At 41.4% G+C, this 16228-nt stretch overlaps 1 protein-coding gene across 20 annotated transcripts in view; it reads left to right on the forward strand.

Moving 5' to 3' along the window:
* LOC116040463 (nuclear factor 1 X-type-like) overlaps nt 1-16228 on the forward strand; it is a 120062-nt gene that overhangs the window by 36873 nt on the left and 66961 nt on the right. For 19 of the 20 annotated variants that reach the window (XM_036000207.1, XM_036000213.1, XM_036000215.1 and 16 more), the window contains one exon: nt 7978-8509. In XM_036000207.1, the coding sequence (XP_035856100.1) occupies nt 7978-8509 (532 nt within the window). Of the gene's footprint in view, nt 1-6450; nt 7179-7977; nt 8510-16228 lie in introns of those variants that run through there. The other variant, XM_031285838.2, reaches the window with a different exon arrangement.

Raw genomic sequence — 16228 nt, forward strand, 5'->3', positions numbered from 1 at the left:
ATTTTTAAGTCGTCCAAATTGAATTCAGTTCCCCAAATATTTTTAGACTATAAATTGAGAATATAACTCACTTGTGGGGTTAAAGTTATGTTTAGAATTAACTGTATAGAATGAAATTCATGCAGATGGGCCAGAGTCATAAAAAAACCCACACAAACCTTAAGAAAATCCTGGCTGAATACATTTTGGATACTAAAAAGAATCATAAAGAGCCCTTGATCTTATCTATGATGTGGTTACATTTTAGGCTGAAACAGTCTGCCTAGACAAATCCATCGCACAAATGTGAAAGCATATTTAAGTAGGCTATAATATTACCCAGGTCTGTCATGTCAGAAGCCCCAGTTTGCTATCAGTCCTTGTGTCTCTGGAGCTGTTTAAAGCTCGCTCGCTCTGTCTTTCCCTCTCAGCCTCATGCCACAAATGGCTTCCAGACTTTCACACATAGTAATGCTTCAGTGTGTAAACAGGCGTAATTACAAACGATGCGCACACGACACACTTTTAACATCAATCTGTGCCGATGGGAGAAAGAGAGCAGAAAGATGGGAAGTTTTTTCCTCTTCCAGGGAGTAGATGAATGGATGAAAAGGTTTTGAGCTGGATGGAAAAATAGAAGGACTGGCAGTGATGAGAAATTAAGAAGGACATTTTTAAGAAGAATAATGTGGGCCTGTGCATGTGTGTGGGCTTGAAAAGAGAATAAGTGAATGAAAGAGGAAGAAAAAAAGGACACTTATTTTTTTCTGAGTCATGAGAGTTTCCAAGGAAATAGTAGTAATTTACGTCAACTTGTCCGTAATTATTTTATATCCCAGAGGACTGTGAGGTTACTAACCCATCACCTCTTAATGGCAGGCTGTTACTCACCACTAGTCAGGCCTGCACACCTCATTTGTCCTGCACTCCTGTAATAAAAATATGGAAACTTTGCTCAACCCAAAAGCAACTTTTTTCTCTTCTACTTCCTTTTTCTTTTTAATACAGAATGGACAGAAATAGCATTATGCCTGTACTACTGCAAAAAAATGTTTTATGTAAAGTTTAGACTAATGAGGCAAATAAAAAAAAAAAGTAAAAAAATATTTATATACAAAGCACAAACAGCTCAAGAAACTTTAACCAAATTATTCCAGACCATCTTGAGTGGTCAACACGCACGCACATGCACACACACACACACACACGCACACGCGCACACACACACACACACACACACACACACACACACACACACGGAAAATAGCTCAGATATATCTTTCCTTTACATCACCATTACTCCTGCAGTACTTGTCAATATGCAATTTCACACAGCAGATGTCAAAGTTAAATTCCTGTCGTGACACGTCCTAACACGCTCTAACCTTCATCAGCTTTGTGTGTGTGTGTGTGTGTGTGTGTGTGTGTGTGTGTTTGTGTGTGTGTCCTAGCCTTATCTTACAGGATCGTCCAGTGTAAAGCTAACAAAAGACTTGTGTGTAAGACAAATATAATTTCATCAGAAAAATCTGACCTTCAGTTACTTCCTTGTAGCATTTAAAAAAAATTAAGTTTAGCTTTTCTCTTTATTCGTTTTTACGAAGAAATGTAGCTAAAATAAAATGCTGAAAGATGAAAAGGCTAATATGTTCCGGTGTTTCCTATTCTTCCAGCAAATATATGGTTGAATTAATTTATTATTAGAAAATATTTGATAAATGTAATAGAATTTATATTTATGAACATGTATTTACAAGGACAATTTGAAATGATTATGCCTAAAATGTTCTGAATTTTCATATTAAGGTGAAAAAATTCAAAGTTTGATCAAATGTATGCATGAGTTAGAATTTCAAATAAATATAGTCCCTTTTTTTAAAAACACATTTCAAATAGATTTGCAGGATACTGGTATTCACTAATTCACTGTTGTTATTGTTTATATGTTTTATAATGTATCCTAAGCTTTGTCTGTAAGAAATAAAATTTTTTTAAACCAACTAGTTTAAACCACAATCTTTATGGAATTTAGATGAATTAGGTCATGTTGGTGGCTATAATATCAATAGGAAATATGAATGGGGTGCATTTATTATTATAATTAAAAGGAGACCGGTTGTAAGGCTATATTATGAGGCTGGACTTTATTTTTTATTCTGTTTTGATTTATTACTTCTAGGCTACTCTATTTATTTTTAAATTCCATTTCATCTTTTGTTGGAATCACAATTTAACAGTAAAAAGGAATAAAAAATAAATAAGTGACCTTTATGTTGTTAATATAGCCTAATGCCAAATGCCTGTAATCTGTCAGCAGCCCAGTGAGATCACATTTAATGCCTGTTGACTCCCAACCAAGGCGTCCTCACACTGCAGGATGTGGCATCAAATGAATGTGTGACCGGATCTTTATTTCCACGTGTCCTATGCAGATGTCGGCCCTTTGGCATTCATTTGCATATCTAAGATTAATACCACAAATTCGTCTCAGGTAATTGCTTTTTAGAGCTGTTGACAACATTGTGAGAAACAGGCCCGAGTTACCGTTGTTTAAATTAGTTGTATGCAAAAATAGCCAACAGACAGGAACTAAAAGTCCCCTTTTCATTTGCACAAAGGTGTCTATCTAAACGTAAAAAACGTTAAATAGGCTACATTAAATACGCCTGCAGTAGTGTATGTGGGTAAACTGTATAATTGCGTTTGTGCAAAAGTAACACATGTCTTTACTCTGGTGAATGTTTGTCTTCACTGAGGTCATACACTGTTTTTACTTAGCCTGTTATTTCTACTACGACACATCATCCACCTACTTTTATTTCCATTTCGACTTTTAGTATTCATTTTGACCCTTTGTGTTTAACGTAGGCCGCACGAAACTGAAGCTGAGAGCCAGAGCTGACCGCTAGCAAAGCTCAAGTTCAGTTTTCTGTCCATGGGGAAGAGGAGCATTAGATTAATTTGAACATATTTGGTATTAAGAGCTGTTGTAGGCCTACTATCAAGAACGAGACATATTGTGTGTTTGATTTTAACAAGCGTAAAATACAATGGGTTACTTACAAACAGACGGACGGACGGAGGTCAACCACGCCGTCCGTTCAGGTTAACAGGCGGAGAAAAAAACAGCCGTTATTAGCCGTTATACCGGTGTTGGGGAGATTATAATTTACCAGTGACCGAGGTAAGTTTCTTTTTTTTCAAGGTGTGAATATTCATTTTTAAATTGTTTAACAAACGTAGAGACGCACGGTGCAGGCCGTTTGAGGCTAAAAGACATGCAGGCCACGCAGAGGGGTTTTGGTGTGCCTTGTGCTTTAAACCTGGATTTGGTGCCATTTTACTTATTCATTTTTATGCCTCAATTAATGTGTTTTAGCTGTAGGAGATTTAAGATATTCTTACCAGCCAGCCTTGCATACATGACAAAAGGTGTAATGTGTGAATTTTCATTTACATTTTGTTGTTTAATACCATCAAAATCTTCAATACAACAATTTCAAATGTTATGGGTTTTCTTTGTCTTGTGTTTTTGGCAGTTGCTGCTGCTCCAAGCTTGGCCTTGTTAATAAAACCAGAGGTGGTTTTCATGTCTCTCCTGCACTCTGAGTTGTACCCTGACAGGGCAGGAGGGGAGATTGTTTTGCCCAGCCTGGCGAACAAAGGTCGTCGTTTTCTAAAAGACAGAGCATGGCATGCAGAGATAAGATGAGCTCTCGCTCAAATTATTGCAGAGCAGATACCTAATGAGTCCAGTGGCCAAGGCCCGACAACCTGCGACCCTTCGTTCTGCCCCGAAGAACTCTGGGCAAACAGGAGAAACCCTCTCTAATAAGCCAAAGGAAATGTGGGTTTGAAAATGTCAAAAAAAAAAAATGGACACATTAAATAGTAGGGTGCCACACAATCTTTTCTTGGCCCAAATCATAAAAGATCTTCCCTTAACTGCAAATTGTGCACAGACCTCCAATGCCTGTGTTGTGCTGTTGTGTATAATTTTGTATTTGGTCCAATTTATGATCATAATACGCCTGGCAATGGATTTAACTAAGTGATTTTAAAAAGAGGGGATTTTTTTGAAGGATTACATATTTCATACAAATACTATTTGCTTAATAATATGGATTTATTTGTTGTCTTATAATAGGTTTCTGTCAGTTTTGTTATCCTCTTTTTGTTATATAAAGAGTTAAGAAGAGTTATTTTACTGCAGGGCTGAAACTACAAAAGAAAATGTGTTGTTATAGTTTGAATGGACAAAAGGGGAGGTTTGGATTTCCCTGATAGTAATCTTGGTTATTATCGTTTTGCCTGTCAGTGATGGCATGATGATATTACAGGAAGTGACTGCAATACTTGGCACATATCACTCCGTTTCTTTTTCTGCGGCCCATTCATCAAAAAGTCTAGATCCCTTCAGTCTTTTCAAAAAAGCAACAAGCACACTTTTGTCATTATTCTTAAAAACAAAAACACACATCCTCTTCCCATGTTCCTTTTGCCCATATATTTTTTTCTTGCCTCCGCCATCTTCTCTCATTCCCACATTTTTCACGTGTTCAGTGTGGCTGTGTGAGGCAGGCGTATGTTAGCATGAACAATCGGCACCCAGCCCGGCACGGCCCGGTCCAGATGGGGTCTGCACCCCCCCCAGCAGTAGCAGTGATGAGCCAGTCAGCCAGCCAGGCAGTCAGCTAGCCAGCTAGCTACCCACCCGGTTAGCCAACCAGTCATTCACCCAGCCAGTCATATAGCCTCTCAGCCAACCTAACAGCCAGCTTGCCAACCAGTCAGTGGACCAGCCAGTCATCCAGGCTGCGGCTTCTCTGTCAGACACTGACAGAGGGAGCAGGCCAGGCTAAATCTGATGGTCCTGGGAGCCAACCAGAGTACTCTGGCCTTTGTAGGGCGTTCACACAGACAGCCTGTCCCGTTGCACAGCAGGGGGCTTCAACCCACAATCAAATGGCCGGGCCCTCAACTTTGCCACATGACAAGTTAGCTTTTTGCGGCTGCCCATTGCAGAGATTCCAGTTTTAACAATGTCTTTATAATTCCTATGAGCCCAATGGACTAATTTGGAAAGTATAAATGAGCAAATGTGTTTACTTTTTTGTAATTTGGAAGTATGACATTTAAATGCACTTCTAACATATGTATTATGTTTCTGTATTTCATGCATACATTAGATTATATTGAATTGATCCTTGGTGAGAGCCTTTGTCTCTCAAATATTTCTCCCATAGTGCACTGGGCACAGCTTGTCCCTCTGAGGTCATGTGGGTCAGCCAATGAGAATGAGACAATGAGCTTGCCAGCGCAGCTATACAGCCCTGTGCTCCCTCACTTTCTGCTGCTGTTCAATCACAATCATGTGTCATTGTGTACTTCATAATGCAACACGATGAAAATATGGGCAATTTACCGGCTGCAGTAGGAAACTATAATTCTTTTCTCTATTACAAAGACCAGCATATCTGAATCTGAAAGCATTAGATTAAGTTTTGTGAATAACAGGGAAGCGGTATAGCCTGTTTTAGACAGTTTTATTATCCGCTTGCCTTGCCTTGTTAAACAGCTTAACACAGGCTACTTACATGAAGCTGTCCACCACAGCATTTATAGCCTTCATTGTCCAATGAATCCTGTCTCTCACCCACAAATCAGATTGTTCTCTAATTTGGTAACAGAAACTTTTAATGTGTTTCTGTGTCTGTGCTGTTGGGGATTTTAAAGTGGAACTAACAAAAAAAGAGAAGAAGAGAAGGGGCCAGTTTGGATGTGAGAGTGCATTTTGAAACAGGAGAGCATGTTTTTGGATGGTATTTTTTGTTGGGGGGGTAACGGGCATTTTCTTCCTCCTCCTCTCTTTGTTTGTGTGGTAAATCCAGGAGCAGCTGCTGGTCTCAGGGTCTAGTGGGATTTTGGGCCTGTGTTTTCTCATGCCATCCCATGCCAGGGTGGTGTAACGCGAGCAGAGAGAGAGAGAGAGAGAGAGAGAGAGGGGGGGGGGGGGGGTTTCTGGAGGGTGGGGTTGGGGAGGTGCAGTTGGAGAGCGAGCTGGTTTGTTGGGATGGCTGTGACCACGCTGGTGACGAAGCCGATGAAGGGAGGTTGGAGGACGTAGGAGGGCTTTAGAAGGCGGGTGCTGTCTGGATTGGATGCATGTAAAATTAATATCCTCTGGACTTTGCCTTTGCAATAGATTGGAACTTGTCTATTTGGCTAATGACGTGCCTTCTGCCTGCACCACACACAGTCCCCCCCTCCCCCCCCTCCCTCCACTACCAGCTACCAACCATCATTCCCCCCCCCCCCCCACACTCCCCCTCCCACTGCTTTGCTTCTCCCTCTGCCATCTCTCTCTTCCCTCCCTTTCAGCGGTGGGAGCGTGCGTATTGGCTGGGCTGTTTGAGACTCTGTGCCAAATAGGTGGGCCCTGTGCATGTTGGCACAGACTCAGTCAATGGTTAGAGAAGGAAAGTGGAGAGGAAGAGAGAGACAGAGTTGGAGAGAAAGAGGGGGAAAAAAGAAGCTGCACTCGGGTTTGCCAGCGGTCGTGCACACTCTTCCAACATTGATTCGGTCCTCTTGTTTTTTTGTTTTTTTTTCTTCTTCTTCTCCTCTGTCAGCACCCCCCTTGTCCAGCTCTCTCTCTCCCTTTTCGTGAGTCTTATGCAGATCCCACAGAATTGAACCAATAGCACGCGCCGCTTTGCCAAGCATTTTTTTGTTGTTTTTTCGTCAAGATATTTTTTTCTACATAATTTTGTAGAACGAAGAAAGAGGCTTGTTTACGTTTTTGACAATTTTATCCTTTTTGCGGCAATATCTGTTTTGTTTTGTTCGTGCACGTCCAGCTCTTTTGGAGAGATTGCTGAACTTCTCCACACTCTCCTTCTGTTGTGCTCCTGAACAGCACCTCTCCTGCAGCTCCTGCTACAGTACCTCCTGTGTTCCTGTGCTGGTATTACACTGCGCCCCCTTGGCCTGTCTCCTCTTTCTCAGCTTTTTCCCCCCCTGCTGCTTTTATTGGACAGTTTCTCAGCTTCTCTTTTTGCTTAATTTTTTCCCTTCAGTCTTTTGTTTTGTAATATTACTTCAGTGCCTTTTGATTCAACAATCCAGTTGTTGTCCTCGTGGTGCATTTTAAGTTTCTTGGCAATCGGCGGGTGAATTTATGATGAGAGAGCAAAATGGTAAATACCATGTTATTCTATTATTCATTTGATCTTTTCATTCACATGTTTTTTTTTTATAGCGACTGTATTTGCTAATTCCGAGTGGGACGCAGTTATGTTATTTATGGACAAATATTTTATGTTTAATTTTAATAATTATAATTTGGTTGTGAGTTCTCTTAAATTATTTTAGTGTTGTATGCATTAGTCATTTCATAAATTCTACACGTTTTTACTTTTTTTTTTTTTTACAGATTTAGAACTAAATAAAAATGTTTTTTTTAGAATTAATGTTTTCAAGAATTAATATTAAATGTTTTTGTTGTAGTTTTGTAATGGGTAAATGCAAGTCTGACAATATTTGTATTTTATAACTAACACTAATATTATTTGAAGAAAATCTCACAGTAGATACTTAATTTCCCTTTCTCATCTTTTACCTCTGTCTTTCAGTATTGTGTTGTTCAGTGTTTTATAAAGTGTGTCCTTCAACATGATGCGTTTGTGTTAGGTAGTGTACAGCATATCTTTCTCTCTCTCTCTCTCTCTCTCTCTCTCTCTCTCTCTCTCTCTCTCTCTCTCTCTCTCGGCACCTCTCGCTCATTCTCTCCCTCCGCTCACACAGAGCAGGCGCCGCTTCTCCATGCTGCGTGCCGGTGCTAACTGCCTCTCTTCTTTCTTCCCTTCCTCACCCCCACTCCCTCTCTCCCCATCCTTCTCTCCCCCATTCTCCCCCTCTCTCTCCACTGCCTCCTCCTGCTTCCCCCCCTCCTCCCTCTCCTCCTCCACCCTCCCCCCTTCCTCCTCCCTCATCCAGGATGAATTCCACCCCTTCATCGAGGCCCTGCTGCCCCATGTCCGCGCCTTCGCCTACACCTGGTTCAACCTGCAGGCCCGCAAGCGCAAATACTTCAAGAAGCACGAGAAGCGCATGTCCAAGGAGGAAGAGCGCGCAGTGAAGGATGAGCTGCTGGGGGAGAAGCCAGAGATCAAGCAGAAGTGGGCCTCACGCCTGCTGGCCAAGCTCCGCAAGGACATCCGGCCTGAGTTCCGTGAGGACTTTGTGCTCACCATCACGGGGAAAAAGCCCCCCTGCTGCGTGCTGTCCAACCCTGACCAGAAGGGCAAGATCCGTCGCATCGACTGTCTGCGCCAGGCCGACAAGGTGTGGCGGCTGGACCTGGTGATGGTCATCCTGTTCAAGGGCAGCCCCCTGGAGAGCACGGACGGCGAACGGCTGGTCAAGTCACCACAGTGCACCAACCCTGGCCTGTGTGTCCAGCCACACCACATCGGAGTGTCCGTCAAGGAGCTGGACCTCTACCTGGCCTACTTCGTCCACACGCCAGGTATGTGGACACTAGACACTAAAAAGAGGGATGCCAACATAAACACTTGTCAGACATGCCCGTGTGCATGGGCATATAGATGTACAAACATTTACATAATCACAGACGTGCATACACAAAAACACACCTATAACAGAAACACTTGCTTGTATGACATAATTAATTAAAAAGGGATTGACAGAAATCAAATACAGAAAGATAAACCAAGTTTCAGAAAACACACTTAAAAGGTGTTTAAAATGTAGGAAAGCATTTAGATTATAATTAAGCTTTCTAATATTATTATATAAAATTGTGAATTTAGGAAAGTTCTTATTTAACAATATTCTTTTAAATAAATAACTAAAACATGTACCTCTGAGGAACGTAATGAATATACCTTCTTGCTTTTGTTTTCTTAGCAAAAGGCACATAGTTTTGCTTTTGTCTTTTTCGTATTTTCCTTCTTTTCTTGTGTTCCTTAGTGTTTGAATACATGGCAACATAGTATCAACAGTGATAAAAAATAATATGTGTGTGTGTGTGTGTCAAGGGCATTCAGCCAGCGTGCTCTGGCTGAATGCATTTGCGGCTTCATATGAGCATGTATTTTGTGTTTTTTATAGGAAGGAATTTGCATGCCTGTGTGTGAGTGTTTTTTATGAGATGATCACCACAGTCAAATCTTGTGTTTTTGTGCGACGAGTGAGAGTCGATGTTTATAAGATTGTACTCAGTCTGTCGAAGTGTATGTGCCACGATAAGGCCATTGTAGCCAGGGACCGTCATTTGGCCACAGCCCAGATTTTGTGTGTGTGTGTGTGTGTGTGTGTGTGTGTGTGTGTGTGTGTGTGTGTGTGTGTGTGTGTGTGTGAGAGTGAGTGCAGAGCCGCGAGTCTCCTGCTCTCAGGCCGCAGGCTGCTGCCACCTTCACCGTCTGCCTGAACGCTAGCACCACGTTGGACCTGGCTGCCAAACAAACACACGCAAATTGCCAGTGCTCACAGACAGCCAGTACTATTGCAGCCACCTTCACACCCATACAAACACAGCTAAAAAAAGATACACACATTTAATTTAAAAAAAGAAAAACAACTCTGTCATCTTTGTAGCGCACTTTCACACATAAAGCCAAACACAGTTTTAGTCACGATTGCGTACACACACCCACACATCACGCGCACTAGGCCAAGGACTATCATAGATACCATTTGATACAGCCAAACATTGTTGTATCTTAGCCACCATCACACTCGGCCAAACATCGCTGTAGCTTCCAATGCGCATACTCTACACACACAGCCAAAACACTGGCTGTGTTATAGTTTTTTCCCCGTATTGCAAAAAACACTGTCACAGCAACCACACACACACACACACACACACACACACACACACACAAACAGACACACACGAAACACATTTTACAGCCAAATCCTCCAAATACACACATTTACTGGCTATATATACATACAAACACACGCTCATGACCTAATATTATCTCAGCTGGAATTTTCTGAAAATTTCAAACAGTGACTCAACCAGCTTCACACACACACAGGCACATATATATATATAGAACATATCCTAGGCAGAACTCTTATGGTAGCCGCTAACATAAGTGAAGCCAAATGCTATCACAGCCATCCCTTAGTCTCTCTCTCTCTCCTTCTCTCGCACGCTCTCTCTCTCTCTCTCTCTCTCTCTCTCTCTCTCTCTCTCTCTGACACACACAAAATCTTGGTCCAGGCCAAACACCTCACACGGCTTGAGCCAAACCCAGGCATCAGCTCCAGTTTGTTGGTCTGTCTGTGGCGGTAGCGGGCAGTCCTGACGTTGACTGAAGAAATCTGTCTTACTATTTTAGTGACTTTTTTTCTGATAAATGCTCTCTCCAAAAATATTGTTTAATTTAAAATGTTTACTTACTTTGTTATTGGACAATAACTGAGACAGTGTTGCAAAAAAGAAAAGTGTTTTTATAATGACTTAGGGTGGATTCTGGGTCAGTGAGTCGCATTTTGGGATTAGAAAACATCTCCAGAGCCTGTTTTTGCTCAGTTTATTAATACATGTACAGCACTGTTAAATGCTATTTGTCTTGTAAATTATACTCTCAAACTACACTTAATTATAGTATTATTCTTGTTTAATCTTCACTCAAGAAAGAATGTTTGTAAATTAAATAATACACCTAATCTAGAAAGACGTTGCCTTACTCTTGTATATTTGGTTTTGGAATGGAAGTTATTATTAATATGTTTAGTATTTTAAAACATATAATTAAAGCAATTATATAGGTCTAACTTTATTTAGCCCTACAACATTTTCAAAAGTTATTGAGAGGGAAAAAATGTTCTCCTATTATGCTGGATACACAAACAAAACCCACTTAAAAGCTTGAAATATTTTATTTGTGCTATTATACTACATATATACTATAAGTGGCATGAAGACTTTTTTTAAATAAAAACTACTGAGTGATGGTGGCTACAATTGTCTGTATATCATTGAGGGTGGTTTGCAGTGAGAAAACATTTAAATGTTGTATTTCATTTTTTTACACATACTGTGAAACTACACACACACTCTGAATGTCTAGACTAATTTCTCTACCTCTTCTGACATTGTTGGCTTTCCAGTGTGTCGCCGTGCACTCGTTGCAACAGTACTTTGGTTTACAGCAGAACAGTAAAACGCATTGCTGCCTTGAGTGGCTGCCCAGTGTGCTTCCCATTCATAAAATGTACTTACTGTGTGCTCTCTCTTATCTTATCTGGCTAACACGGTGTGCCTTGGTACTTTTACCTGCCTCCAGAACCCGTGCTCAGTTTAAGTCCTGGTTGGAGATACACTTTGGGGTCTACGGAGAAGAGAGAGAGACAAAAGGGCAACCAACTGTTAAACCTGTCATAAGGTCGCCGCTGTTACCACACTTGGCTCTCATTTACTTTTAAGTTGTAAATGCGAATTTATGAGCAAACAGGCAAGAAGGCCTGCATTCATCTGTCACATTTCCCCGTTTACAGTGATGAGCGGTTACATGTTTTGCCTTAGTCGCGCAGTGAATGACAAGATGTTCCTTATTGTTGTATTGTTTGGTTTGCGTTTTGTCGGTCTTTAGCATCTCTGTCTTCCTCGCTCCTCTTTGATCCCGTACACACTTTTGTTTTGTCTCGTCTCCTTCAACATCGCCATCATTGTTGCTCTCACAGAGGTAAAGCCTCGGCTGATCTCTTTTGTTTATATTGTGAGAGAGAGAGAGAGAGAGAGAGAGAGAGAGAGAGAGCGAGAGCGTTAGATAGAAGAAGAGGCTGCGGTAGTGATTGTTCCGTTTGGCAGCGTCTGAGCCCCGTTGGTGTGGGAAGAAGAGAAAGACGTCTTGTGTTTTGTTTATGAGAGAGTGGCAAAAGCTGCCACAGGGAATCTCTGGGCTTGCCGTCAGGCTTTCTCAGGCTGTTCTCCAGCCAGCCTTTGAGATCCTCTCTGTTACGGAGCATAACACACTGCCGCTGTAACAGATCATATCACGCTGCCACAATACACAACCATCTCCCTCTGTTTTTCAGGCAACTCACATAAAGGGCAACAAACCAGACAGAGCAATGTGCCTTTAAACATTGTAAGTGAAATACTGGCGGAGGAGAGGGGAAGAGGTTGTGGTGCAGTACAGTACAGTGAGTAGGATTATTAGTTTTGTTTTATTGAGTGTGATTGACTGGTATATAATGGAGATAGTGGTCTGGAAGAGCCACAGGTCTGCCAGAGCACCACACACTGGCAGGGTCCCTTTGATGAACTTATGAATGGAGTGTGTTGGATAGGCTTAGTTCACAGTACTAGCTCACTTCTGTTAGTGTGACTACTGCATTGGTGGGTCCACTTGTACACCGCCTGAGGAGATGTCATTTAGCTGCCTCTCATAGTGTTCAGTGGACTATTTGATTTATAATCTTTGTGCCGTTTAAGCTTAAACTCAGCACATTTATGATTTATTCAAGGTTGGAAAAATAGAAGATTAAAAAAAGATCCCATTTGTGAGGTCCAAAGTTAGCTCAGTGCATTTAGTCATATTTTGGACCTCATTCTTACTGCTTTCTTTTTTCTCTCGCTTTTCTTTCTTTTGTACGCAGTAAGTGTGATCATGAAAAGATGTTTCAAATGTGTTTCCAATCAAAAGTTCAGTACAGGAAATTTGCAGTCACTCTGAGGGAGGTGTGAAATGTGCTCGCCGTGCCATTTCTGCCATGACCGCTCCACGCTCCACGCTCCACGGTGCCAGATCCCGCCTCCCTCCTGCTATAGCAATAGTCATGCCTTGGACGGAGCTGTGAGAAAGCCCAGAGAAACCCTAGCGCTACAGCCAGCCCACCGGCCAACTTACTGACCACAGGAAGGATTCACAAATAAAAAAAACACTTTTGTTCATCACTGACGAAAACTCCCAGATTTGTTGGATTTATTGGGTGGAAACAACAGAAATGTGGGAGAAAGATGGGGGGTGGGGGGATAGGGGAAGGATAGTGAAACAGAGAAAAAGAGAGGCATCCTGACAGTCATGGCTGACATGATGAATGGCTTGCAACGTGTTAAAAGTTAACAGGATACTCCACTGCTCAATACTGAGCCACACTGCTCCGTGGCTCAGTATTTCTTTTTTTTTGTCCTGTGAAAATAATCTGTTCTTAATTACTTCCTGGATCTCTTCTCTGGCTCCCATGACATCACAAGGGTTGAGTGGACTGTTCTTGTGTGTAAGTGTTTTTGTTTTTGTCTGTGTGTGTGTGTGTGTGTGTGTGTGTGTGTGTGTGTGTGTGTACATCTTAGGATGACCCTCAGCAGTGAAGTAAGCATTGAGTTTTGATTAAATGAAATCTCGACACCGAGGGAGTTGGTCAGGTCTGAGGCTTTTGTGTTGTGTTTGGTGGGAACAGGGCCCACACCGGCTAAGAAAAGCTCTCCACATGCAGAGCAGCTTTGGCATTAGTAAATGTTCGCTGATGGGTCTTGTTTAGCCGGGGCTGCGTCTTCTTTTGCACGCCTCTGCCTTCCTGTCTGGCGACCGGGGCACGTCGAGGTGGCTACATATCAAATCTGAAGGGTTAAGATAGAGGGAGAACCCCGTCACATTAGAGAGACCGAGTGAGAAGGGAGTCTTCTCACATTATTCTTGGCTTCGGAAAAAAAGTCTGTGTATTTGGATAGCTAATGGTATCGGGCTAGCCAAAGCCCTGTTGTGTGCTCAGTCGCTCCAAAACATGCACACACACACACACACACACACACACACACACACACACACACACACACACACAGACGCAAGGCTAACATTGGGGTGTCACAGATATACATAGATCGGTCCAAAACCGCAGGGTCTGCATTTATCTCATGAGACCATGATGACACAAGCAAACTCGAGGGAAAATAAAAAAAAATAAAAACATGAGAAAGGCGAGTCAAAGACAATGTTGCTATGTTTGGTCTCCCCTTAAATTGACCAGTAAAAACTGGCATGCTCTGTGATACGGTGCCTTTGTCCTAGAAACAGCTCCCTGCTTTTTTGGTTTTTACATAACGATCATAAGCCTCAGTTTCTTTGGCTGTGTCTGACTCGGGGGAAAGTAAAACCCCTGAAAATTTCTGGTTTACCCGCATCTGTTTCCTTTTGTGTGAGGAGTTTTCGCGTTGGGAGATGTGAGGTAAACAGATTATTCCAGTGAAATCGAGAGGCCATCATCGTGGTGGAACAGACAAATGAGGCAGTTTGTGCTATTTGGCTCTGTTATCAGTTTTTCTCTGATCCTCTCTTTCTTTTTGAATGAACGCTGTCAGATTTTTCCCGTTTCTCCTCAGGTAAAGCTCTCCATCGTAAATGCCACACAGAAAAGCAGAAGAATTGAGATAGATATTCTTCAGCTTTGTATTCTGAACTTCTTCAGGATGAAAGACAGAAATCTTATCTTAGTGTCAAATTAAGTAGGCTAATGCACATGGTTTCTTCATTACTAATGGTGTACACCCTTTTTTCCTTTACAGCTACCTTGTTTGTGTAGTAATTTATATTTCCACAAAATGTTACATTTATCAGTGTCAGGTATAAAGTTCCCAAATGTTTTTTTTAAATCTATAATTAGGCCCAGATATAATGTGTTAAAATGTATCAAAAATGTGTCAAAAATACATTATGTTAATCAAATTACATTTATCTTTATTATTTCAAAAGTGATAATAATCTCATAAATTATTCATTCATTATTCAGTTTGTGGAATGGTATTTATATAAATGCTTAGCAGTTTCTAATTTTGTCTAAAGGAAAAAAAGGGTGTTTTCACACACTGCTGAACCCAGTCTAATACCTACTGTTAAGATTTAATTAGACATTAAAACACATTAACGATTGTCAAATAAAAGTGAGTGTAAGCTAAGCACGCAATGGTAAAAACTGCATTCTTTACTTGAGCTGAGTGGGCTTTCTTTTTTTTTCTTTTTTTTTTTACAGTTTTTATTTGGAAATAACCTAGAGAGCAAAAACACAGGAGAAAGGAGGTGAAGAAAAGGAAAGAAAGGGGTTATTGAGGAAAAACAGAGAGTCAGAAGCAGCGAGGGGGAGGTATTGTCTGTATTAATACTGTGTCTTCCCAGTGCCGGGTCTCTTTTCAGGCTTTTGTAGCGGCGCCAACCATGAAATGTGTCTGTCCCCAAAAACCATATACCCACTCAGGAGGGTTTCCCGACCTCAGAGAGACAGAGAGGAGGAGGAGGAGGAGCAGCAGGAGAAAGATTGCAGTGGCCAATGCTCACTGTCAGCCAGGGAACATGCCTTATTCACCGGGCTGCACTCACAGCGAGGCCCTGGCATCGGCTGCTAAGTCTGGCTAACAACGCTCTTCAGCACCACACAGCCATAGTCATGCTACAATGAGAGTCACAATACTGTGTTTTAAATCCAAAGCACCATTACTTTTCTTTTTGTTGTTTTTATTCAGTTTTTTCCCGTGGAGTTATTTTTCCTACAATAAGTGACTTTGCTGAGTTTTTGTTGCTGAATAAAAAGTTAGGTCAGTACTGATTTAGACATTAAAGGCAACAACCTCTATTTCATTTTATTTTGCACATGTGGGTTGAAGAATAAAGAAATGATTATGTGGGCGAGTTTAACGCTGATCAGAAAGTGAGGAGGAGTTGTGAGGAGTTGTGGCGTCGGCCGTTTTTGGCACGATGCTATCTCTGTATGGAAGACGCCAAATTTTCATACACAGTCTCTGCCAACCTCCTCCCTCTGATCCTCGCTTTCTTTTCTTTTCTTTCACTTGTTCCCCTTTTCTTTTATTCCTCTTTAGGGTTCAAATGAATGCCCTCCCCTAGCCTCATTAGCACCCTGGACTCCTATTTGCTGCAACAGAAAAATGTATAATAACTTGTAGGCACAAACATTTTAGTGCTCAATAGGACCATTATCCTTGTTTTTCATGAAAGCAGGCCATCATGGGCTATGAGCCTTGACTGTGAGTTTTTGTTTCTTTTATTTAGTATGCAAAGATGTTTTGCCACCAGACATTCGGTTGATATATCTTCACAAAGACTGGCATCATGCCTTTTTAACAGTATCTTTACATTTAACGTGATCACAAGCTGTTTTAATTTTTTTGATGTATTTTCAGTAGAAGCATTATCATATGAGCTATGAGGCTCGATTGCAGTTTGGTTAACTTTTGTTTTGCGTAAAAGTATTTCCTTCA

Source organism: Sander lucioperca, chromosome 4 (assembly GCF_008315115.2).
Source record: "Sander lucioperca isolate FBNREF2018 chromosome 4, SLUC_FBN_1.2, whole genome shotgun sequence".
NCBI lineage: Eukaryota > Metazoa > Chordata > Actinopteri > Perciformes > Percidae > Sander > Sander lucioperca.